The sequence below is a fragment of the Anomalospiza imberbis genome, chromosome 5 (assembly GCF_031753505.1).
Source record: "Anomalospiza imberbis isolate Cuckoo-Finch-1a 21T00152 chromosome 5, ASM3175350v1, whole genome shotgun sequence".
In the NCBI taxonomy this organism is placed as follows: Eukaryota; Metazoa; Chordata; class Aves; order Passeriformes; family Viduidae; genus Anomalospiza; species Anomalospiza imberbis.
Window position 1 is genome coordinate 2,619,829 of NC_089685.1, and position 24,341 is coordinate 2,644,169.

The 24,341-nt window shown below is 46.8% G+C and overlaps 1 protein-coding gene across 2 annotated transcripts in view; it reads left to right on the top strand.

The window, feature by feature from the left end:
- Positions 1 to 24,341, top strand: part of PLXNA4 (plexin A4) — a 446,965-nt gene that overhangs the window by 288,234 nt on the left and 134,390 nt on the right. For both annotated transcript variants that reach the window (XM_068189379.1, XM_068189378.1), the window contains exon 5: positions 5,000 to 5,100. In XM_068189379.1, the coding sequence (XP_068045480.1) occupies positions 5,000 to 5,100 (101 nt within the window). The remainder of the gene's footprint in view (positions 1 to 4,999; positions 5,101 to 24,341) is intronic.

Below are 24,341 nucleotides of genomic sequence, written 5' to 3' on the forward strand. Positions count from 1 at the left end.
CGGAGGGGAAGGGAGGCTGGGAGCTGGAGAATCTGAAGTTTGGAATTTAGGCAGGATCAGAGGTGAGATGTTGTGTGAAACACCCTGAAGGAGCAGTTGAGCTCTGAACTTTTCAGCACTTTACAGATTTTGCCAGATTGTTAAGATGTCCGTGTGAGCCAGAAACTTGTGTATGATTTCTTTGGGGACCAATGAATGAATGTGTTGATGAGGTGAAATACCTCTTCAAATCCTGCTGCAGCCATGGCAGCTGGGCCTGCTCATTGTTCCCTTTCTGTCCCTGAGAAGGACACGAGATTCACCTTCCCCTTGTCCAGCCCTGGGTCTGGGATTGCATCTCACTGGGACAGAGATCATCTGTCCCTCTGCTCTGCTCTTGGCAGATCTTTGGAAGCACAGCAGCTCCTGGATGTCCACCAGGTGTGTGGACAGGCATCTGAAGGGACCTTACTTTCATATCTTAAATATCCTGATGAACCCAGGGCCTAAATATGTTGTACTTAATAACCTGGTGCTCCCTGAGCAAGTGTTACCTGAACTTCCTCCTCAAACTTGCTCAGATGCCATAAGCCCACACCTTCAGAGACATTGAGACAGCTATTCCTTCTGCTGCTAAGACCTCACTTCCAGCTTCAGCTCCCCTTGATAAAATGGGGAGATGTGGGGATGCAATCAGGGAGGGAATATCCTGAGCTGGAAGGTACCTGTGAGCATCATCCAGTCCAGCTCCTGGCCTAGCTCAGACAACCCAACAATCCCACCTTGTGCATCCCTGGGAGCATTGTCCAAACGCTTCTGGAGCTTCCACAGCCTTGGGAATGTGTCCATTCCCTGGAGAGCCTGTTCAGTGCCCCACCACCCTCTGGGGGCAGAACCTTTTCCTGATATCATGTATTTTCCTAATATATGGGGTATAAGCCCTGAGCACAACAGCAGTCTGTTCTTACATCCATATATTGCTCTGGCACAGTGAGACCAAAATACCAGTGAAGCTGTGACCACTGCAGGAATATAAATTACTCCAAACTGGCTCCTAATGCCCCAAAATGAAGGACACTTTCCTTTTATAATCCCGCTGAATCCCTGGTTATATCTGGGCAGCACTCTCAGGCACATGGTGGATTCTTGGAGTTGTCCTGTGCAGGGCTAAGGATTGAAGTTCAATGACCCTCGTGGGTCCCTTCCAATCCAGGATATTCCAGGATTCTGTGATATTTGCTGCAAAATGTTGAATCCATGTTTCACTCCCATGAAGAACCACGGGTAGGGACCCTCACCAAGGTTGGGAAATAACCTTGAAGAGTTTGTCAGGCTTTCCAAGGATGGAGAAGGGGTGGAGAGAGTAAGCACAGCCTGGTTTGCCATGGAGATTTCCACCTCCAGCACTGCCTGGTCCCTTCATCCAAGTGAATAACGGCAAGGCTCTGTAACTGGGAGGCTGCATGGACATCCCTTTTGCTGACATTTTAGTGGTTGTTCCCTGGAGGGACACAGTCAACTCTCAAACCCTTCAACGTGGAAAGCTGAGCTGAATTAATTACAGTTTATGCTCCAAAAGGGAAAATAAGACCTCTGATGTGCCTTATTTGCTTCATGTTCTTCCTCTTTTTAGCAGACAACCCTTAGGTGGCTTTTCTTTCTGTTGCAGCTCCTTTGTTTTTTGTATTTTCTTTCAGCATTAATTGGAAGGTCTGACACTTCCAGCCCAAGACATTTACCAGCGTGGTACAGTTTTAATTAATCTCACAATAAAGCTGCTAGAGGTGAACTCGGAAAAGGACTTTCAGGGCAGGAATAATTTCAGGGCAGAGACGCGGGGACACACTCTGGTGGGATTGACAGGATTTGGGATGTGGGAAGCTCATGACACATCCCTGTGGGCACTGGGACAGCAGCACAAGCCAGGTGTGTGCTCCTTAAAATTAACACCTGTCCCACAAAATATCTTCAAACACACTGAAAAGAAAACATTTCTGCAAATATGAAGTATGGGTTCCCAGAAGGTTCCTCCTGCCACTGGAACGAGCTTGGCTATCCTTTGATGGCTGATAAACTAATAAGAATAAAACACACAGAGACCACCTTTTATCTACTCTTTTTATAGTAATTTGCCCAAAAATGGCAAATTTCAGTCCTCTAGGACTTCTTTCTTGTACCTATATCCGAGCCTCAAGTGGATTTTGACTCTGAACATTCAAGCCAGGATCAACAGGTGTTGGAAAAGTTCATTTTCTGATCTAAACTTATTCACCAAGGCTCACTTCTACCAGACAGGTGTAAACTGGCTCAGAAATGGGGTTGGATGGAAGTATCTAGAGCTAATGAGGATAAATCAAGCAGCACCATATGTCAAACTGAGGGTGGTTTGGGTGGGAACTGCAGAGCCAAACCCAACTGTGCTCACAAAATTCTAATTACCAGGTGGGAATTGCATCTGGATTGAGGAATGGCAGATTTAGAGTCTTTCAAAACTAAATTATCTGTTCCTTCTTCAAGTCCTCTGGTGGCCACAGTGGCCAAGCTTGATGTGATCGAGATAAAATAACTCACAATATATTTTTCTAAGTGGAAATAAGAGGTGGGAATGGCTGACATGATAAATTATAATGTGAGCCTTATAAATTGTAAGTTACAAATTATAATGTGATATATATTATGTATTATAAAGTATAATGTGATATCTTTTGGTACTTTTTTGTCTTTTTGGAATTTGGATTCAACACAGACTATTGGGTTCAACAAGTTTAATTTGGTGAAACCCCGAGGCATAAAATTTATTCTTTATGAATAGGTGATATGTTCTTGATCAGAAGCTTAAGGAAGGTGGAACAACCTCATTCATGCCCAAACAATCTTAATTTTTAAACTTCTTGAAAGAATCATAGAATCTTTGAAAAGACCTTTAAAATCATTAAATCCAACCATTAATTCACCACTGCCAGGGCCACCATAATTAGAGAAGTCTGAATGACTCCCTCCCTGTCTTGTTCTTATAACTTTTATTGCTCTGTGGTCTGTTCTGATTATGTTTTTATGCTCACGGCAATAGGTTCAGTTGAGAAAAGTGAGTTTGTGTTGGTTTTTGTTTGAGTTTTTTCCCCCCATCCTCACTTTTTCATTAAAGACTTTCAGTAGCTGCAGTTGGCTCCTCTGGGTGACTTGGCACAGGCACTGGTGCAATGGTAAATAAACCCCATAGTGTTTCTACCTGAAGTTTTCTAAAGCTTCTGCCACTTGCCAAAGGCAAAACTGCACATTTTCAGCTTTTGCTTATAGACTATCAACTGGGATTTGTGGGTAGGGGTGAGAAAAACAATTTCTGATACAACCAGAAAAGGTCTTCAAAAAAAGACAGTTCTTGGTTCATTTACAGACACAATCAAGATGGATCTTAGTCTATCACTCCACAGCTCAAACTCTCCTGAATGCAGTGCCAAGTAAAAAAATGTCCCTGGGATCCAGGTGCATTCCCTCGTCATTTGTCAGGAGTAACTGTTCTGCAGTTTAGAGCTGGCAGTTCTCAGTGGTGCTTCATCAGGATAATACCACACTCTGTCATCTGAGGGAATAAACTCTCCCTGCTGACAGGAACTGGGGTGAAGACACCAGCAATTGACTGGATATTACAGAGGCTCTCTGAAGCTTATTCAATGGAAAAGGGACTATCAGGTCATTGGGCCCAAATTGTGTGTTTGGCTTCAAAAGCTGTGAGGGCCTTACAAAACGTAAGAGGAATCAAAATCTGTGAGACGGGAGGTCAGCCTGGGCAGTCCCTTCAACCTTTGAAAGCTCTCGCTGAAATACTTTAATTAAAAAGGAAAAATAAAAGAAAAATAGATGATAAAATGCAGTGTTTTGGCAGTACCTGGGTGTTTCAGGTCCTACTCTAATGCCTTCTGAGCTGCAAAAGCAGGGCTGCAGCAAGAAAATATCCAGCCTGGTAGCCTTTGTCCCTTTCCTGCTGGGAGCACCCTCTCCAGGGACGGGACAAGAGATGGTTGGAAAGATGCATGGGCAATGGAGAGTGGAGCTAATGCTTTCCTTGGACCAGTAGAAGTGGTGGCACTGGGGACTGGTGGTGGCAGGAGGTCATGGGAAGGAGACAAAGACATCACAAGACCTCAGTTCTCACAGGAAGCCAGAAAGCAACAGAGTCCAAAACCAGAGAGATCAATGAGATCCAGGGAGTTTACCTTGCTGCAGAAGATCTCCTGTTGTCCAATTGCAATGTATGAACTTAACTTCAAGGTTCCACATCCCCACAGCCTGCCTGATATGCTGATTGCTGGGAAATCCTGCAAGTGATGGAGGGCTACAGGGAGAGGGCAAGGCCACAGGGGACATTGACCAGGATGTGGACAGGGACTGCACCAGGCTTGTTAGCGTTCAGGAACACACATAATCACAGGATATGATTATATGCAGGTGCTTTCATTGAAAAGCTCCGGGAATCAGGGGTACCACAGACCCAAATCTGACTCTGGCATGGCTTTCAAGCTGAACGTATTTTATAGTCTATCGTTATATAACTTACATATTCATTATTAAATTTGTATTGTTCTATTGTATATATTGATCTTATTCAAGCATGATCTTTCTCAAGCCTCCTGACCACAGTTTCTCATGATTATTCTTATGATTAAACAGTAATTCTATTTAATTGCTAAACAATCATTGCATCTAACAATTATATCACATACTGGTTACAGAGGTGCAGTTCTAGCAAGTACAAGGCCTATACTTTCCCAGGGTATCTTCCCAGGGCCCACTAAGCCTAACTTTCCTTCTAACTCCCCAAATCCCCATGATTTTAAAACCCTTTCACTATCAGGCTGAGCTCTGGAGCAAACCATCCCCATCCCCCTGCCTGCCCAGCGCTGCACGGGAGTTCCTGCAGGAGGACAGGCGCCAGAGGAAGGGGACAGGGAGGGTGGCACCTACATCAAGCCGTTCTGAGCCACGTGAGAAGCCTGACAGGTTGTCCCCTTTCCTCCTGCAGCTCACCAGGGTGCCCGTGGAGTCGTGCAGCCAGTACGAGACCTGCAGCGAGTGCCTGGGCTCAGGAGACCCCCACTGCGGATGGTGTGTCCTCCACAACACGTGAGTACCTGCTGGCCTCTGCCACCATGCCAGCCCTGCCTGTCCCCACCACCTGCCCTCGTGCTAACACAGCTGATGCCTGGAGAGGCTACCTAGGGCAGAGTCTGTTCAGGCAAGTAGTAGTTTTCTTCATTAAGCAAGGATTGAAGTGGTTTTTACCGTTAATACTTGAAGGTTATCCATGTACCTTAAGTCATGTTATGTAGGAATGTGTCCCTTGCTGATGGAGTAAAAAAAGTTACTTTTTGTTTGCCTAAAAAGGAGAAAAGCTTAGAAGTTTCTCTCTTTAATTTGGTCAAAAGACACCGTATAGGACTTTGGATACTTCACCTCAAACTTAAGGATAGCTAATTGGACAGAAGCCAAAAAGTCCCACCTAAGCGATTCACTAGAAAAGAAGAGACCAAAAGAAGTAAATCGCTTTTGTGAAGTGCTTTAGCAGGAGTAAGAACTTTTTCATGAAAAAACCCAACTTACTTGGTAGCAAAGCCATATCCACCAAAATGAAGTGAGCAGTGACATTGTTAAAACCTAAGAAAACAGTGATGGTGGGATGATAACCCAACCCCTTAAGATGATAATCTTAACCATTAAGATGATAATCTTAACCCTTGGTTCTAACTCAAACTCAGTAATGGAAGCATTCTGATATTAACAGGTTCAGGGCATTCAATATAACAGTTTTCTGAGGACCAAAATGTGCTTGCTTACCTCACTGCATCATCTATTACCACTGTGAGAAAAGTTAGTACACTTCCTTTTTCTTGTGCTTTGCACTTAGCAGCACACTATACATGGTTTATTTTCAACAAGCTAAATAATCAGTCAGCTCAATCCAGATTATTTATCTACTTTCCTGCATAGGGATTTCCTGTTAAAATAATAAAGTAGAGATTTATTAAAAAGCCTTCAAATGATACATCTTGGGCAGTGCAAGAGCTTGGCTGTAGCTACACCCAAGATGGACAGCATGTCACAAGTTTTCACACTTTTATAAGTTTTGTTCCATTTCCATACTGGGGTTCATTGTCCAATTCCAGTTCCAGGTTATACAGTCCCATCCTCCCAGATTGCTCTCCTCAATTCGCTGTTGTTTGCACTTTTTGGGCCTGAAACTGCCCAAAACCCAAGCTGTCCTTGGTTCTGGGGCTGGAAAAGGATTGTTTTGTCTGACTGAACTGTGAGGAGAACTTGTTGACGCTTTCTATGGAGTTACACACTAATGCAGTACAGAATCTGAAAAATATGAACGATAAAACTTAAGGCATCAAGGTAGAGGGGCAAAATGCTGTCTAAGTCCCTGGCTGAGCCAGGTACATCTAAAAAAGTCTCTGGTATTTGCTGGGGAGAGGCTTTGTTTAATTGTGAAAGGGTTTTTTTTGGAAGATGAGGGGAAAGAAGGGTTGGTAGAGGCAGGACAGAGCTTCTCCATCAGTTTGCTGACTGCACCAGCAAAGCAGCCTGATGTGTTTTGAATTCCACACTCCAGCAGCTCTTCTCTGGGTCACATTTTCCTGGTGGTTTCCATTCCATTCAAGGGAATTTGACACTGACCATTAGCCCTCGTCTCAGCACCTCTAGCTTTCCACTGCTGACCTGAACCTGTCTTCTTTTGGACTTGTCATGATCTCCATTGCCCTTAGAGAGGAATCAGATCCCGGTAAACAGCATGGGATCCACTCAAGGCAGTTTTCATTGGGACCTTATGGTTTAACAGGCCAAGCAGGGGCCTCATTCCACTCTCCCATTATTTTGTGGTACTGGTTTGCCCACGGCCTCACAAGGATCCGGTTGTCCTCAGTATTGGGATGTCAGTTCATTCTTGTTTTTCCCTAAGCTTTTTAGTAATGCTATTGATCTTGAAGCTGCCTCTCTGCAGCCTTTCCCTGAGTGAACTCCTCCTGCAGGGAGCCCTCTGCCAAAGCTGTGGAGAGGGAGGTGGCAGCTTGGCTGAGCTCCTGGCTCTGAGTGACAGGGAGGTCTCATTTGCCAAGCCCCTCTCAGCAGAGACAGTTGCTGGGAAGTGCATGGGATCTGTCAAGCCCGGGGCTCCAGCTGAGAGTGGCTCTGCAGGGTGTTGTCTCTCCAAGCCTCACAGTGTCCTTGGCAGCCTGGAGGGTTTTTCTAATGGGCCCTGCTCTTGCTGGTCTTCACCTGAGTTCTTCCTGTTGAGTTGCAAACTCTCCAGGTGGAGACAGGGACCCAGCTGAAGTGATAGACTTTGCTACCTCTCCTTGCTGGAACAGAAGGGAACAAACCTGGACCCTATTCCAGCCTTCTGTCGATGCTCTGAATGCTCTGCTTCTGTCAGCCTGTGTGACCCTCATCCAAAACCACGGCAGTCTGCCTAATTTCAAATCAGATCTGGGGGATCCGTCCCAAAGCATGTCCAAAAATGGGGCTCATGCTCTGGAATTGTTCAAGAGAACCTTGGCAATCCAGTCCTGAATTGTGGTGTGGTGGATAAGAGCCCAGAAAACTTTCATCCTGCTGACCTGAGGCTATTTCCATTTGACACAGAGCTTTATCGTGTGTTCCCATCCCATCTCATCCTGCATCCATCCTCCAGGACACCGTGTGCTTGCTGTCAGGAAAGGGACAGCACAGATATGTGCAAGCAGCATAGAAAGGCATGGATTTGTTCACTGATTGTACCACAGCAATGCTGGACATTTCATCTCCTTGCATCCAGGGTCAGTGGCAACAAACAAAGCATGCAGCAATAGATCCCCAAAAGGAGAGAGAAGGGGCACAGACAACTGCAGAGTGTGCAGCAGCTCATCCTGAGCAGTACTGGAGATGAAATGGAGGGTGATGGGTGGGGCTGGCAGATTCAACTTGGTTAAAAAACATCTCTGTCCAGGCTCAATCCTTGAGGGAGAAGTGTGGCTGGAGACTGGACCTGGCTGATGGTCCAGCCCTCCTCCCTCAGGTCACTTAACCTCTGATTCCTTATCTGGAAAAGAGAAACACCTCCTATTTATGCACCTCGCAGAAGGGTCACTGACACTGACTCCCTGTGGGGTTTTTTTTTGAAGCACTTTGAAGGCAAATCTTATCAAATCCCACTTCAAGTCTGTTGCTTCCCTCCAGTTTTCCTCACAGTTAAGAAATGTGATTTTCAGTCCTAGTTTGGGAGGGGTTTGCAGTGCAGCCTCAGGTGCTCCTTTCTGAGTCTCAGTTTCCTCATCCTTTTGGGCAGCCCTGAGAGCAAAGGAGCCAATTACATCCCACTCAACAAGTTTTGGCTGCACAGGATACTCAGGGTAAGGACACTGGAATGCTGAGTCTCTCATTAGAAATTTTTGCACATCAGAACCCCTCAAGCCTCATTAACAGACTTTTCCTCGAGTGGGATACTTCATCAACAACTCCTGCACAAGGATCCCTGGGGGAAAATGCCATAAACATTTCCCATCCTGGCTGCTAACCCTTCCCTCTTCCCTCCCAGTCAGGAGTCCCAGGGGATTCCCAGTGCAGGGCTGAATCCAGTGATGTGGAAGGCACGGAGGAGGCAGCTGGGCTGTGCAAGAGCTGGGGTAGAGCAGGGCTGGGAGCCAGGTTTTTGGGCCAAGCCACGCTGTTCCCTCACCCTCCTCCAGTATAAACCGTCAAGACGAGCAGTGCTGGACTGGGAGACTGGTGAAAATTGCCCAGTGGGTGTTGTCCTGATTTTTTAAAGTGCTACGTTTTCTTTTATAGTTCTTTTAACAGTTTTAAAGTTCTTTTAAAAGTTTTCTATACCTTCTGATGTTTACATATTTCTACTGGAGTTCTCACGCACGGTTCATGTAAATAATGATTATTTTGCATTCTTCTTTGTGGGAGGAGAGAACTGATGGGCTGTTGGTTTGAGCAGTGTGGTTGGAGAGGTGGCAATTCCATCCTCCAATCCACTGTCACTTTTAGAATTCTATATATTGCGAGGTCAGAAATAAAATTAAGTCTTTTCCTCTTTTGAACTTACCAAGCTTCTGTATACTCATTTCGTGTCCAATAGCAACAAATGGGATGGTGGTTTTGTCTCTGCCATGCACACCTCTCTTATTTTGGGATTTTCCCTCCAAGGGCTGATCCCCAGACCCCCATTTCCAGCTATCCTCAGCTCCCACCACCGAGAGGCCTGAGGCTGGCTCCCCATCCATCTTTTCCTGGTAGAGCCGGGCTGTCTGTGCCCAGGGCAGCGTGCCAGGGCTCGGGAATCGATTTCCACAGCTCTGCTGTCCTAACCTTACACTGAGAAACTCGAGTCCTCTGAGAGAGAGGCAGAGACAGACAGACCCACAGACGGTGCAGGAGAGAGGGGGGGAGGATTGATTGGCTTCTGCCCCGAGGAGAGGAGCTGATACAGAGCAGGCCACCGGAGCTTTTCATCTCTGTATCTTTACCCCCATCTTGTCCCCCCTCCTTCTCCCAGCTCTGCTCCCTCCCAGCTCTGCTCAGGCCTCTTTAGGCGGTGCTGAATCATTTACTTGGTGTAAATTGAAATTGTGGCTCTTGCTGGCTGGTGAGGTCTCTGGGGGAGGGAGAGGGGCTGGGGTGGGAGCAGTGGGGATGGACTAGGCTGCAAAGCTGGCACTGGGTGCCTGCTGCAAGGTCACAGCAATGTCACCAGCCCGGATGGGGACTGCAGAGAGGGGTGAAAGCAAAGCGAAGTTTTCTGCAAGCCTGAAATGAATTCAGCAGCTTCCTCCTGTGTCAGAGGCAGCACTGCCCAAAGATGCCACCCAAGTCTGACCACTCTTCTAATCCCCTGGCAAGTTACTCCTGTCTCACCCATACCCAAGCTGTAACCACCCCTCTTCCTTCTTTTCCTATAGTTCAAGCTCTTTATCCCCAGAGCAGGGGTAAACCCTTCAGCTACTGAAAGAACCCTCCCTAATTCTAGATTGGATATTTGGAAGGAATTCTTCCTTCTGAGGTTGGTGAGGCCCTGGCACTGGGTGCCCAGAGAAGCTGTGGCTGCCCCTGGATCCTTGGAAGTGTCCAAGGCCAGGCTGGATGGGGCTTGGAGCAACCTGGGATGGTGGAAAGTGTCCCTGCCCATGGCAGGGGGTGCAATTGGGTGATTTTGAGGGTCCCTTCTAACCAAACCATTCTATTATTCTATATACATTCACTGGATCATCTGCATGTGGTCACCATGCAGGTTTTCAGCCCTGCACAGCATCCCTGGGTTATGTTTAACACCCAAACTGGAAATCTGGGGCAGAAGAGCAGCATCCCTATAGAGAAGGGCAACATTTTATTACAGGGAAATCCCCTGTTGGGTGCAAAGGGACCTGTCCCAGGCTGTGCCGTGTTAGTGACACTCCTGGATTTTGGCTTTGCTGCCTCATTTCATCCCATGCAGCATCCATCTAATTCCAAGAGGAAAAGCTGAACACACACAAGCTGTCCTTAGGGAGGATGCACCCCCAGGCACCAGCCTCCTTCTGCTCTGGAATCTGCCCTTGCAGGTCTGGGGACTCCTTGGCTGGCAGGTCATTAATTGCAATCAGGGAGGGAATCAGTCCCATTTTCTGGAAGAACTTGTGATATTTCAAAACTTTTTTTTTTCCCCTCCAGCTCGCAGTGGCCAATTATTTTTTTTAATAAGAAATGTTCTTGAAAGCTGTTCTGGAAGCGGCTGATTCCATTTAGTAATTGGAGAATGATTCATTTAGACTTCGGAAGTCCTTGTTTGGGGGTTTGATTTCAGTTTTTAGCAAATTGCTTGAGATTTCAAAATAAAAAGTCATTCTGAAAGGAAGCATTATTTTTTTTATTATTATTATTTTTCCATTAGAATGAAACATTTGGGCATCTGTGATTTCTTTCTCCCTCAGAAGTCTTTACCAGCCCTAGAGACTGAGCAAAGCAGTCAACAAGCACTGTTGGTTTAGAGGAACTGACATTTGCTGTGGAGGGAAGAGGGATTGTTTAAGCATCTCCAGTCTGTCCTGCTTGGAGATATCTGAGCCAGGAGCTGGCTCTGCTCCCTGCACTCCTCTACTCAGCTCTGAGGAGCTGCTCATGTCCTGTGTGTGTCCTTCTGGCACCCAGAGCCTCCCCAAGGCACCCGAGCTCGCTCTGTTGGCTTTGCAGAGCACGTGCCAGCAGATCCTGCTGCTCCTGAACCTTGGGAATAGGATCCAGTGGCCTCCTGAAAGCGTCCTCACCCCATGGAAGAAGCAGTGACATGAGACTCTCACATCTGGGGCACACCAGTCACCTTCCTGGATTCCTCTGGCTCTGGGTTAGTCAAGGGATGGCCAAAATCTCCCACACACAATTCCTCAGGTGGAACTGGTCTGGATTAACTATTAATTTTTGGATCCCTGCTGTTATAAGATCTCAGAAGCCACTGTGATGCCTTGGGAAGGCTGACCTAGAGCAGAGGCTGGCAGAGCTAAAGAATAAAGCAGGGATTTATTGCAAGGATCTCCTCATGGATCCACCTTGGGCAGCACAAGAGCCCAGCCAGGGCTGCACCCAAGATGAACCCAAATGGTCCCAAAATGCACGAGCGCTCCCGGGGGCTCTCACTGGGATCAGCTCTGCTCCATTGGCACGTTGGAGTTCATTGTCCCATTCCAGCTTTAGCCCATGCAGTCCCATCCTGCTTGTTTTTCTCTCCTCAGCCCACGTTGTTTGTGCTCCTGGGCCTGAGGTTTGGATCATTTGTCCTTGGTGCCCAGCTGGAGCAGGAATGGTTTTGTCTCCCTGCTCTGTGCAGAGAGCTCACCATCCCATAATATGAAGCTCAGACCTACACACTAAAGCAGCACAGAATCTGAAAAATATAAAAGGTAAAACCTGAGGCATCAATAGGAGATTTTTTTTTTTTGGTCTCCCAACAAAAAACCAGCCCTGTTCAGAGGGGTTTGATGCCATTCTCTGGCAGCAGACACCCACCCCGGTGTCTGGGGAGTGACGCTCCACATCCTCCTGCTCTCCACCTCTTCCCATCCACCACAGCCACTGGTGTGGACAACTCATCACCCTGAAACTACAGCTCTCCTTTCTAACATGACATGAAGGAAAAAAAAAAAAAAGAAAAGGCATTTAAACAAGCTGTTTTCTAGTGATCACAGTGGAGGGGGAGCGAGGTTTGTTATCCACACTCAGACTCACTGCCAGACCAGGAGAAAAGAAAGGGAAAAGTTCCAAAGTGCAGCTCATGGTGTCTGGGCTCAGCAGGTAACCTGATGCGCTGCCTGTGGCAGAGCTCATTGATCGCCCCTGGCTTTAACTTTCTTGGTCAAAGTCTTCTGAACCACCAGAGAGTCTCAGGTAACCCCAGCTGCCTACACAGGCTGCAATAAGACCTTTCTTGAAGGGTCTTTTTCTTGTTCGACTTTCTGCTGTCTGAAAGCCTGTGACTCTTTCAGGCCGAGGGGTTTTGTTCTTTCTTTTTTTTTTTCCCTTTTTTACCTCCTTGTTTTTGCCTCACAGTCTTTTCCTCCAGTGTTGCTTCCAGAAGGGGCTGTGTGGGTCAGGCTTCAGGGGCTCAGAGGGGCAGGAGGTTGGAATATCACTCCTGGGCCACTCTGAGCTTTAACAGTGACAAAAGAGGGATTTCCTGACTCTTGCAGGGGTTTGTGATCCTATAAACCCTCAGCTGCCCCTGCCTTGTACTCCCCACGCTGTTTTTTCCCAAGGTGCAAACTGGAATCCCTCCAATAAGGCAGCAATTTGGAGGTGTTTTGCACTTGCCTGGAATGATGAAAAAGTCATAGAGTCAGGGAATATCCTGAGCTGGAAGGGACCCATATGGATCATCAAGGTCCAACTCCTGGCCCTGCACACAATGGCCCCAAAAATCACACCAGGTGTCTGAGTCCAAACTCTTCCTGAGCTCTGGCAGGGTTGGGGCCATCACCACATTCCCGGGGAGCCTGTTGCACTGCCTGACCATCCTCTGGGTCTCACAACCGTGGCTGGTGCCACTTTTATAGGAAAATCTTTATCCTTTTCTGCCCCAGCTCTTGAAGCCTTCAGACACCTGTGAGTCCTGTCAAAGGTACCTGATAATTGTCCTGATCTTCCTGAGGATGGAGCAGCCATATGGAGAACGTGGTTTCCAGCTCAAATCCTGTTTTTTCTTGGAAATCCGTGCCCATCTGGGCTGTGCCTCCCCATCAGAGAGGAGACTCAGAGCTACTTCAGTTTTTAAGTTCAACACCCCGGTGTGTCCGAGGTGTTTGTGGACATGTCTCTCTGCAAAGGAGATTTCCTGCTCTGTGCTGCTGCATGATGGGAAGAAAAACATGAATGCTGGGGGGAAAAAAAAAAGTAATTCCAGGAAATCTGAACTGGTTTGAAAGTCTCCAATCATTTGTTTGGCAGTCAGTGGTGGCAAAGGCAGGAGTGAATGACCTCTCATGATGTCTTGGTTTGACTCCTCCCGGCTCACAGCTGGCCTGAGAGCCCCTTCCACCTGAAAGTGGAGTCATCTTCCCAAAATTGGCCTTGGCACGGAGCAATTCCCACTCCTTCCCAGGCAGTTATGGAAACTGGAGACGGTGTTTCAGAGGGAAGAACAGCAGGGGGGCATCAAAGCATCCTGCCCCGAGCCCGGGGAATCTCTGATCTGCCTGCTGAGGTACAGCTAAAGTACCCATCCTTTCACACCTTTGGAGCGAGGAAATAGCCCCAAATGTGACAGCTCTGCAATGGCTTTTGAAATGAGATCGGGGCTCTTAGCCCAGGGAGGAGGAGGAGGAGGGAATTCTCAGCACTGGGAGCGTGGCTATTGATGGTGATAAAGCCCTGAGTGAATGAGAGGCTCCTGGGAATCCTGTTTCTCTACAGGTAACACTGAATAAACCCCTCTAAGATCCCCAGTCCTGGAGAAGCGAACCATTCCTGCATCCATCCCCTAAATGCCATCGTGTCCCCTTTGGGAGCACTTTTCCTGCCCTGGTGAGGCGAGCAGTGCAGGGCAGAGCTGTGCCCTTCACAGGTTGATTATCTCAGTGGCTGTACCTGCCTGAGGCAAATCAGGGACAGCACTGGGCACTGTGGGCCATAAGACGCAGGCGTGTGGTAAATGTGTTTTGATAACCACCTTTTCTTTGATTAGCTTATTTTGCTAGAGGGCAGTGGGGAAGGGTGGGAAGATAATTAGTTTGTGCAGGGGGTTCCAGCAGAAGCTTTCTCCTTATGCAGCCCTGTGAGTTTGGTGCCCTACTTGGGATTTCACTCCGTCACAGGAACATTGGCAGCTCGGGTTTAGCGTTGCAGAAAGTTCAGCCCCTTCAGGGGAAGGTGTCTGGGTGAAATTTCTACATATCCCACAGGGAGACATCCAGGGAGGGAATAGGGGCAGGGGAAAGCTGCATGGGCAACCTGAGCAGCCTTAAAAATCTTAAAAATCTGGTGTGCACTGGAGCTGAGATGCAAAGTTACAGGGACTGTCGCACAGAACGAGCATTCCCTGACTTGAATTGCAACATGTATGTTGGCAGAGCCAGCAGGGAGATTCAGACCTCAAGAAGCAGCAAAATAAGGAATAATTCAGGTGCTTAAAGACAGATATATCAAGAATATAAGGAGGCTTTGAATTATAGGTGGCTTTATGTACACAAGGAACTCAATTCAGGGGTTCATCCCTCCTGTGCTGCAATTGGAGAACCCCAGGTGTGAGACCTGGGGCTGACAAATACGGCACAGAGTCAACTTTTCTTCTGCAGGATAAGATGGGGTCTTGAGGACATCTCAAGTGAATTTAGAGCTCTGCATGTTTGGGATGTTGTCCCCTCTCAAATTCTCAGAATGGACAAAATTCTGTGGGTTTTGCAACGTGACCGCTCTCACTCCTCCCGTGAATTTTAGTCTTGAAATGCCCTAATTTGCAAAGAAGCAGGGCTAGGCTTTGCTGCAGGGTTGTGAGACTCAGTGAGTGTCAGGGAAAATGGATGGCTCAGGGAGCTGGACTGCTTGTAGGGAATCTCTCTCTTTTAGGAAATCTCTCTTGCCATCAGGTGCTCCCTGGTGCCTCTGCAGCCAATGAGCTGCCCATGAGGGAAAATGGCACATAAAACCAGCCCTCCCCAGGGTGGGGGAACATCAGCCTTGTGCTGCCACTGCTGCTTCTGTGACATTTCATCAGCCTCCACCTGTGACAAGTCTCTCAAGGGAATGGAGCAGGGGAGGATTGGGAAGAAATTCCTCCTAAAGAAAAGCACAGCAAAACTTTTGGGTGTGTCTTTAACCAGCCTCAGTCTCTCCATGGATCTGCTCACACTTCTATCCATAAATTCAGGCCATCAGAGAATCATTTGTGTGGGAAGAACCCTTCAAAAATCATCCCATTCCCTGCCCTGCCATGGCAGGGACACCTTCCACTATCCCAGGCTGCTCCAAGACTTATCCAACCAGACCTTGGACATCTCCAGGGATCCAGGGGCAGCCACAGCTTCTCTGGGCACTCTGTGCCAGGGCCTCCCCATCCTCACAGCCAGGAATTCCTTCCCAATATCTCCTGTTGCTCGTTCCCACATTCAGTGACCTGCCACCCAATCTCTCCTTGTGCCACCAGCACAGCCCCTAACTCTCCCTATTGCTCCCACATCCCCTGCACTCCATCCCCCAAGCAGAGCTGCAGAGGTCGATGCTTTCCATGCTTTCCCCTTTGACTTCTCTACCAGGGAGATATTATTTTTAATTTTTTTTTTTATACTTTTGGATACAAGAATTGGGTATTTTTGGAACCGTCTCCACAGGGCAATGGTCACAGCATGAAGCCTGCCAGATCTCAGGAAGAGTTTGGGCAACACTCTGATGCACAGGGTGGGATTTTGGGGGTGTTCTGTGCAGGGCCAGCTGTTGGACTGGATGATCCTTGTGGGTCCCTTCCAGCTCAGGACTCCCTTCCAAGCAGAACTGTGGTCCTGGAGGGAGGTTCTGAGAGTTCACAGGAGCTTCTGGGCTTGCAGCTGATTCTCTCATCCTGCTGTGGGGTGTTGTTTTGTGGGGGATCCTCCTCAGAGTCTTTTTCTTCCTAACCCCAGCAACATCTGTGTTTCTTTTGCTTGGTGAGTGGCTCTGAGCAACTCATGTTCCTGTTTTCTTGAACATCTTCTCTTCCATTTTTTCCAACTTCAGGTACAGATGAAAGAAACCAGGATATTCAAAGAAAATAATGTTTTCTTGCCATCCTCTGCAGGGAAGGCCAAATTCCCAGTGAAGAACAGAGGTATTGGCTCTGAATTTCCCCTGCCACTGCTTCCTTGTGTGCTGTAGGGACATGGGACAGCCCCACAGCAAACAGCTTGGCTGTTTCTTGCAAGAAAGCATCCACCTGGTAATGGCAGGCAGAGCAGGTTTCTTTTCATTTCCCTGCCTGGCAAGTTTCACCAGTGTTTGGGCAACACTCTCATGCACAGGGTGGGATTTTTGGGGTGTTCTGTGCAGGGCCAGGAGTTGGACTGGATGATCCTTGTGGGTCCAATTAGCACATCTTTTTGTTGGTCGTCTTGTGGCAAAAAAATGAAGAGAGAGCTGAGGAAAAGTTGAGATAAATATTCTGAGGAGGAGGGGAAATGCTGAAAGCTCTGCCGGGACAGAGTGGAGGAGCTGGAGGATGATTCTGCCTAGCCTGGATAAAGGGATTTGAGAGGTCAGGGAAGTGGGAATTGCCGTGGGCTGAAGGACTGAGTCACTGTTGTAAGACAAGATCTGGGACAGGCTCTGGCTGGAGAAAACACGTCCTGAACCCCTTGGTACATTGAGAAAGGAACGTCAGCATGATCCACTGGCTACAGGATTTTCCTTAGGCAAGAGAGAGCAGAATTAATTTCCTTGCTCTGCCATAGTACCTTGCATGATTCTGGACAAATTACTTAGGATGGGATTTATCTCATCTGCTCCTCGGTTTCCTGTCTCTGCAGACAGTGAAGACAAGGACTTTTTCTGAGCACATTCCTCCTGACCCTGAGGTGTTGAAGGCAGTGGAATAATTGCCCTCTGGAAGTGCCAGTTTCTTTTAGTAGCTACTAACGACCATTTCAAACAATGCCCGACTTAAAATTACTCCAGTCCTTCACTTCCCTGTGTTTTAGCCCCTTCATTGTAGGACAGGAGTAACAATTCCTCACCTCATGAGTGGGTGTGAGATCCGAAGGCTTGAAGCATTTTGGGCAAGGGGCGGATTGCAGAAGTCCTGTTGGGAGCTGTATGTGATGACTGCAGAAAAATTAATACAAATAAATAAATAAAATAAAATAAAAAGCAAATATAAAGCATGTATAAAACATATATAAAGCATATATAGCACAAAAATAATAATTTCATCTCACAAGTGTCTGAGTAGGTTTTGAGTTTGTTCAATTAGAGCAGAAGGAGCCTTGGCAGACATGACAAGGTGCAAACACACATGCAATTCCTTGATTATCCCAACGAACCCCCTTCTGTTAGAGCAGGGGTGGCAGCAGAAGGGTTAAGGCAGACAGGGATGAAGCAAACACTCCCCATGCCTTGCTTCTCCCTCCCATATCTCATTCCCAACAGCCTCCTGCCCCTCTGCCCCAGGCAGTGGAGGAGATCTGCATTTTAATTGAGACATGTGAAGGAAATAACCTCAATCTAACTCAGTCTAACTTCCCATGCCTGGAAGGCTTCTCCCTTGCTAGCTTGGTGCATATTTTGGGGTGAGGGTGGTTTAGAGCCCCATCCAACCTGACCTTGGGTGTTCCCAGGGATCCAGGGACAGCCACAGCTTCTCTGGACAGCCTCTGCCAGTATTTTACCATCCTCATTGGGAAAAAAATCTTTCTATATCACACCTAAATTGACCCTCCCTCAGTTTAAAACCAGCATTAATGAGGGCCTTGTATTAATGAGGCCCCTGGGTTAGTAGGACCCCTGGATTAATGAATCCCCTTTATTAGGGAAACCCCACTGTAATGGCTCAGAGCTGAGGTGAGGAGATGACCACAACAAAACCAAACTCCTTTGGTCCTTCAGACCCAAACCCTCCCCACAAAGAGGTTTTGCCTGCAGGTTTTCTCAGCTGTGGCTGAGGGACAGGAGCCCCCCTGGGTCTGTCCTTCCCTGTGGCTCCCCAGGAGCTGGGAACAGGCAGCTAGTTTGGAAGGGATGCCAGGCAGCCCTGCCAGGGAGCACGGGGTTATTTTGTGCAGGGCAAGAGGGCAGGATTTCAGTTCAGATAACACGTGCCTGCTTTGTCTTCTCCCAGTCTCTCAGAGCTTGCCTGGCCTGATAAGGTGTTATCAGAGCAGAGCACCTCTGAGATGTGGCAGGGCCGGAGGTGGCTTTTCTGCAGGTGGCCCTGGCCCTTTTCCACCCAGCACCTCTGAAGAGGCAGCCAGTTAATAACAGGAGGAGGAGGAGGAGGATGTTGGGATGCTTGCCAAGAGCTTTAGCTCTGTGCTTTTCTCAGGGAGAAGAGAAAATGCAAACATGGATACAAGCAAATCAACCTGATCCCTTCCTCATCCTCACCCAGCCCCAGCCCTGCAAACAAGCTCACAAATAACTTTCAGGGTATGATTAGCCAAGAGAGCAGAAATGATATTTCCATCTTGAAAGTTAAGTTTCCATCGTCGTAAAGTTTATTTCCAGAAAATTTTCTGAACTTTGCAGTATCTCTGGGCAGGGTGTCAGTGTACCTGACCTGTGTGGTGGGGAATTGTAGGGCAACAGTAAATCTTTGTTCTCTGTTCCCCTCTCTGCTTTTAGGACATTAAAAAAAAAAAAAAATCCTGACCTGAAGAATTCCCTCCTGGTTTTATCTGATAGAAGATCATAGAATTACAGAATCCTAGGATGGTTTGGGTGGAAGGCACCTAAAAGATCATCCAGTCCCATCCCCTGCCATGGTAGAGACACCTTCCACTATCCCAGGTTGCTCCAAGCCCTGTCCAACCTGGCCTTGGACACTGCCAGGGATGGGGCATCTGGATTAGGCTCAGAAAGGGCTGATGAGAAAGGAAGGGGAGTGGACCCACAGCATAAACTCATCTGTCCAATTGACAAAAGATCATTTGATGGCCTCTTGAGCTGTTGAGGAGCACATCAGTCCCATTATTGAGTGTTACACTTGATCTGCTATTGATTGGGGTGAGCTGCAGAGGACAGCCTTCCCCACTTCCCCCATTCCCAAATTTAAAAGTAAGAGAAGCAAATGCTTTGACTTTTTCATTCTGCATGGATGTTTAGGGAATTTACTGCCAATTAAAACAAACAAACAAACAAACAAAAAAACACCCCCAAACAACAACAAAAAAAAAACCCCAACCCTTAAGCGTGAAAACATGAGTAGAATGAATTATAGCAAAATCAATTAATACTAACAGTATCTATTAAATATTGCACTCTGGAGCTTTGCAGGAGTACATTGCTGCTCTGATATGATCATGACATCATTAACATAATATAAAGAATGTAAAAATCAATAGCTTGCTGGAGCCCAAAATTAAGGCCAAGCAGTGTTATAGCATATCTTTAAAAATCTGAAATTGCAACTTGTCTCTGTCATGTACAACCCATTTGCAGATGAAACATCTCTCCCAAAGTGGATGGGAATTTGTTGGCCTGCCTGTCAGTCCTGCAGCTGCCCCTTTGGGATACTTGGCATGAAGTTATCTCACATTTTCCAACACAAGCAGAGCAGGAAAACTGATCCAGGGTTACACTGGCATAACCCTGGAACAGAAAATCTGATCAGGGCTACATTGGCATAATCCTGGAGGAGAAAATCTCATCAGGGCTACATTGGCATAACCCTGGAGCAGAAAATCTGATCAGGGTTACACTGGCATAATCCTGGAGGAGAAAATCTGATCAGGGTTACATTGGCATAACCCTGGAGCAGAAAATCTGATCAGGGCTACATTGGCATAATCCTGGAGGAGAAAATCTCATCAGGGCTACATTGGCATAACCCTGGAGCAGAAAATCTGATCAGGGCTACATTGGCATAATCCTGGAGGAGAAAATCTGATCAGGGTTACATTGGCATAATCCTGGAGCAGAGAATCTGATCAGGGTGACATTGGTGTAACCCTGGGAGGGTCCAGAGCAGGCCTAGGGTCACTGCACTGGTGGACAGACTGACAGATCTCTGTAGGGTGGGAACATGGACTAAGTGTCTTCTCCTGCTGCCTTGGTTTGTATTTTACAGTGTTCATGTCGAGGAGGTTCTTTTCCCTGGCTTACCAGGTTAGGACACTTCAACCCTTCTGTTTGCATTGGGTAAAAAACCTAAAAAAACACACAAATAGACATAGGAGAGGCTTCCAGGTAGGCTGGAAGAGATGTTTGGGCAAGAAGAGACTGGTGTGGGTCTGCCAGAATCATAAAATGGTTTGGGTTGGAAGGGGCTTCAAAGACCACCTCATTCCACCCCTCCCATGGGCAGGGACACCTCTCACTGTCCCAGGTTGCTCCAAGCCCTGTCCAGCCTGGCCTTGGACACTTCCAGGGATCCAGGGGCAGCCACAGCTTCTCTGGGCACCCTGTGCAAGGGCCTCACCACCCTCACAATAAATAATTTTTTCCTAATCTCCAGCCTAAATCTGCCCTCTGTCAGTTTGAAGCCATTAGCTGGTGGCAGGAGAGCATCTCTGCACATTTCTGAGGACAATCAGAGAGACTCCACTGGGAAGAATCCTGTGGTGCTGGGCCATATAACATGTATTTAGAGCAGGAATTAAAACAACTCCATAGAATATTAATAGGCACTGGAAGACAATTCCTAATGCTGCAAATTTATTTGGATGGAGTTTGGCTTGGGCTAGCTATCCCTCCTTCAAATAATTCCTGGACGTGTTTGGGGATTAAGCGGATCAGGGAGGGTTTCCACAAGGTGTTTTGGAAGCTAATAGAGTTCAGTAACGTGGCTGTGGTCAGACCATGTCATTTGGCCCCAGGATTAGAGAATATTTCCTGGTATGGTTCAATGCACTAATGGGATGTTGCCACAGCTCCCAGTTGCAGGGGGGCAGTAGGAGGAAAATCCTGGAGGAAAGACACACGCTGTTGAGATAACGGGCTAAAAATCAACGTTTTTATGGAAGCATTTTCTCAAATGCAAAACCGGGGACAGAGAAAATGCTTCAGTGCATTAGTTAAGAAAACAGAGTAGGAAAAGTTTGGAAGGAATAAGGAAACCTTTTCAAGGAGTGGGAAGTGACAGAGGAAGGAAAGTATTTGTTGACAGTTAAATAAAAATTAGGCAAGGAAATGGTTTTAAAGGTTGAAACTCATTGTCTAAAGGTGAAGTCATAACATGCCTTTATCCTTGGAAGGCGATTGGATTGGAACTTGATAAAATTCAGGTTAAAGCACCAAAAATCAATCCCAATGAATGTCCCTTTTAATCAAGGCACGTGAGAATAGGCAATCAGACAGAATTAAGTATATACTTGCTCCTGTGCACAGCCTGCTTTAAATGAAGATGCTAATGGGATGCACAGCCTGAAACCTCGATAAAGGGAAGCTCATTTATGGCATAAATCACCCAGGAACAATAGAGAAGGCCAAAACGATAAAGGAAGGGCTTTCATGTTAAAGAAAATGTAAAATCAAAGAAAGAAAATAAGGTCAATGTGTGCACAAGTGACAAGGTGTCCCCAGGGGAGGGCAAGGTGTTAAGGCTGGTTTATTGACCACTTGAAGGCTGTGACAGTGACAGTGACAGGCTGAGAGAAATGCAAGGTGTTGGGAGGGCAGAGAATGTGGTAATGAGAGGCTTCAAGTGGCCTCGTATGCACCGAGCAAATGTCACAACACTCGGAGCTCCTACCTGCAAGCCCAGGAAAAGAGACACAAATGTGGATTTATTCTTGATTTACTCCCAGGATGTGCTGCAGGACACAGATATTCAGTGCATTGCTCTGAAAGAGCAACCACCTGGTGCTCAAATTCAGTGTTCGGTAGAGGCAGAATAAAATAAATGAATACAAATTACTGTGGAGTTCAACTTCAAAGTGGAAACAACATAAAATTGAGTAGCTTGTTAAAAGGAGCAGATAGGTTAAAATAAAAGATGCAGTGCCTCACAGTACCCTGCATAAAGGCATCATGTAACAGGCCTGTGAAGTTATATGACCTATGAAAAAAGACCTAAAGATAGTAAAAGTGAATGAAAAAATAATTAAAATACCTACTTAAATGGCAAAGTCAAGAGGCATTATTTAAAATTAGAAGTTGCACTAAATGAAAGGGAAGAAAATAGAATAAAAAGATCACTAACTCTGGGGTGTGAATTGCAAAACAATCATCAGGCAGCCCACATAGGAGACACATTGCTAACCTCATAAAAATAACTGATTAAAATTTAATGAGGTTCCCCCGGAAGTTTACTTTCCAAAGGGCACAAGCTGTGTGAAGTGGCTGCTGCTGAGGGCTCAGCAAAAAAATGCTTTTACAGCATAAAAGTGATGTTCACTGCAAGATCTTGGGAAACTCTGGTGTGAAATGGCCACATTATTAAATCTGCTCTACACCTCATTGCCTATTCTGGCCTTGATGGAAGAATGAAAGGTGGAAAACATACATATTTGGGTTTTATTTTAAATCAAACTCCTGAAAGGTACAAGATCTGCAATTTGAAACCATGAAATTTGAATGCAGGTTGTGGCTGCCCCATCCCTGGAAGTGTTCCAGCCCAAGCTGGATGGGGTTTGGAGCAACCTGGGATAGTGGAAGGCGACCATGGCAGAGGGATTGGAATTAGATCATCTTTAAGATCCCTTCCAAGCCACCATTCTGGGATTCTATGATTATATGGAATATTTTTTCCCCCCATTAATTTGGTTGAGCTGTGATTAAGAATAGATGAATATAAAAAAAGCACATGACACGCTGGGGGAGGGCAGTGGGTGTCACGAGTCAAGTATTGTTCTTTAAATAAATCAAAGTCCTTGTGATAGGGATGATGTGGTTAATACAAAGGAATTTATACTTTTCCCATAGCTAGGAACCTCAACAAAGCTGCCATGGGACAGGAAGATGAGTCCTCTGATAGATCAGCAGCCAGTTCAAAGGTGGGAAACAAAGACCATGAATAAAGGGTTGTGGTGGAGGGGGGGAGTATCTGGGAGGGTCCCATGGGAATGTCTGCTGAGGGTGTTTGGTGTATTTATAAACGAGCTAAAAACGGGTGAAGAATGAAGTAGAAAAGGTAATTGGTGCTAGAGGGGGTTTTTCAGGATTGTCAGAGGTACACAAGGAGAGATTGTGTGACTTGGCAATTTTCATCTTAGAAGAGAGATGACTGAGAGGGCCACAATAGGTCCAGACAATCAGGAGAGCAATGAAGACAGCGAAGAAGGGATGATTACTGTCCATTTCTCATAACACAAGATCTGGGGAACTTTATATGAGATTATCAAGCGGAATATTAAAACAAACAGAAGAAAGGACATTTTCATACAGTGTATCATTCATCTGTGCAGCACTGAGAGGCACATTATGGAGGCCAGCAACACAACTGGCTGGAAAGCAATTAGACAAATTAATGAAAGAAAGATCTGTTGAGAGCTGTTCAACACAATGACATCAGTGCAGGCTCCAGGACAGGCAGTCCCTTGCCAGTGCTGGCTGGAAGCTGGGAGCTTAAACCAGGAGAATTTTTCACTTTATTATCTTTGTTTTGTCATTTTTTTCTGCCATTAGAGTGGGAGAATGAATGACCGGCTCTATGGATGTTTGGGCTGAACTGTTGCAGCCATTTCTATGTTTCTGCATTTTCAAGAGGCTCTCAAACATAATTTTGCACATGAAAACCCCCTGATCTGCATCCTTGCTAGTCCAGCCCCCAGCACTGACCCAGAGCTGCTGATGTAGAGCTTGATGAGCACCTTGGCCTTCCCCATCCAGCCAGGAGGAGTCTGGATGCCCTTTGCAGACATGGAGCCACCAAACTGCTCTTCCCCCTGCCCACCCTCCTTGGAGGTGGCCCTGGCTCTGCTGTTGGCAGGGTTGGCTGCTCTGGCTCTTTGAGGTGGTTTTGGCCATTTCCCTGTGCTGCCTGGAGCAGAGGTTTCTCTCCCATTCTGCCACCCCGTGCTCCTGCTCCCAAACTCCCTCTCACCAGCTGTGGATTTTGTTGGCTCACAGTCCGGACTGAATTGTGTTTGATTAGCTCAGTAAATCCAGGAAGGGGAAGCCAAGATTGTTGCAGAAGCCTTTCAGCAGCAGCAGCGGGGAGTCCAAATCCCCATTAAAATGTGTGCTCGGCTCATCTCAACTCTCTCATTTTTGCTGTGTCCCTCCATCCCCTCCTTTGT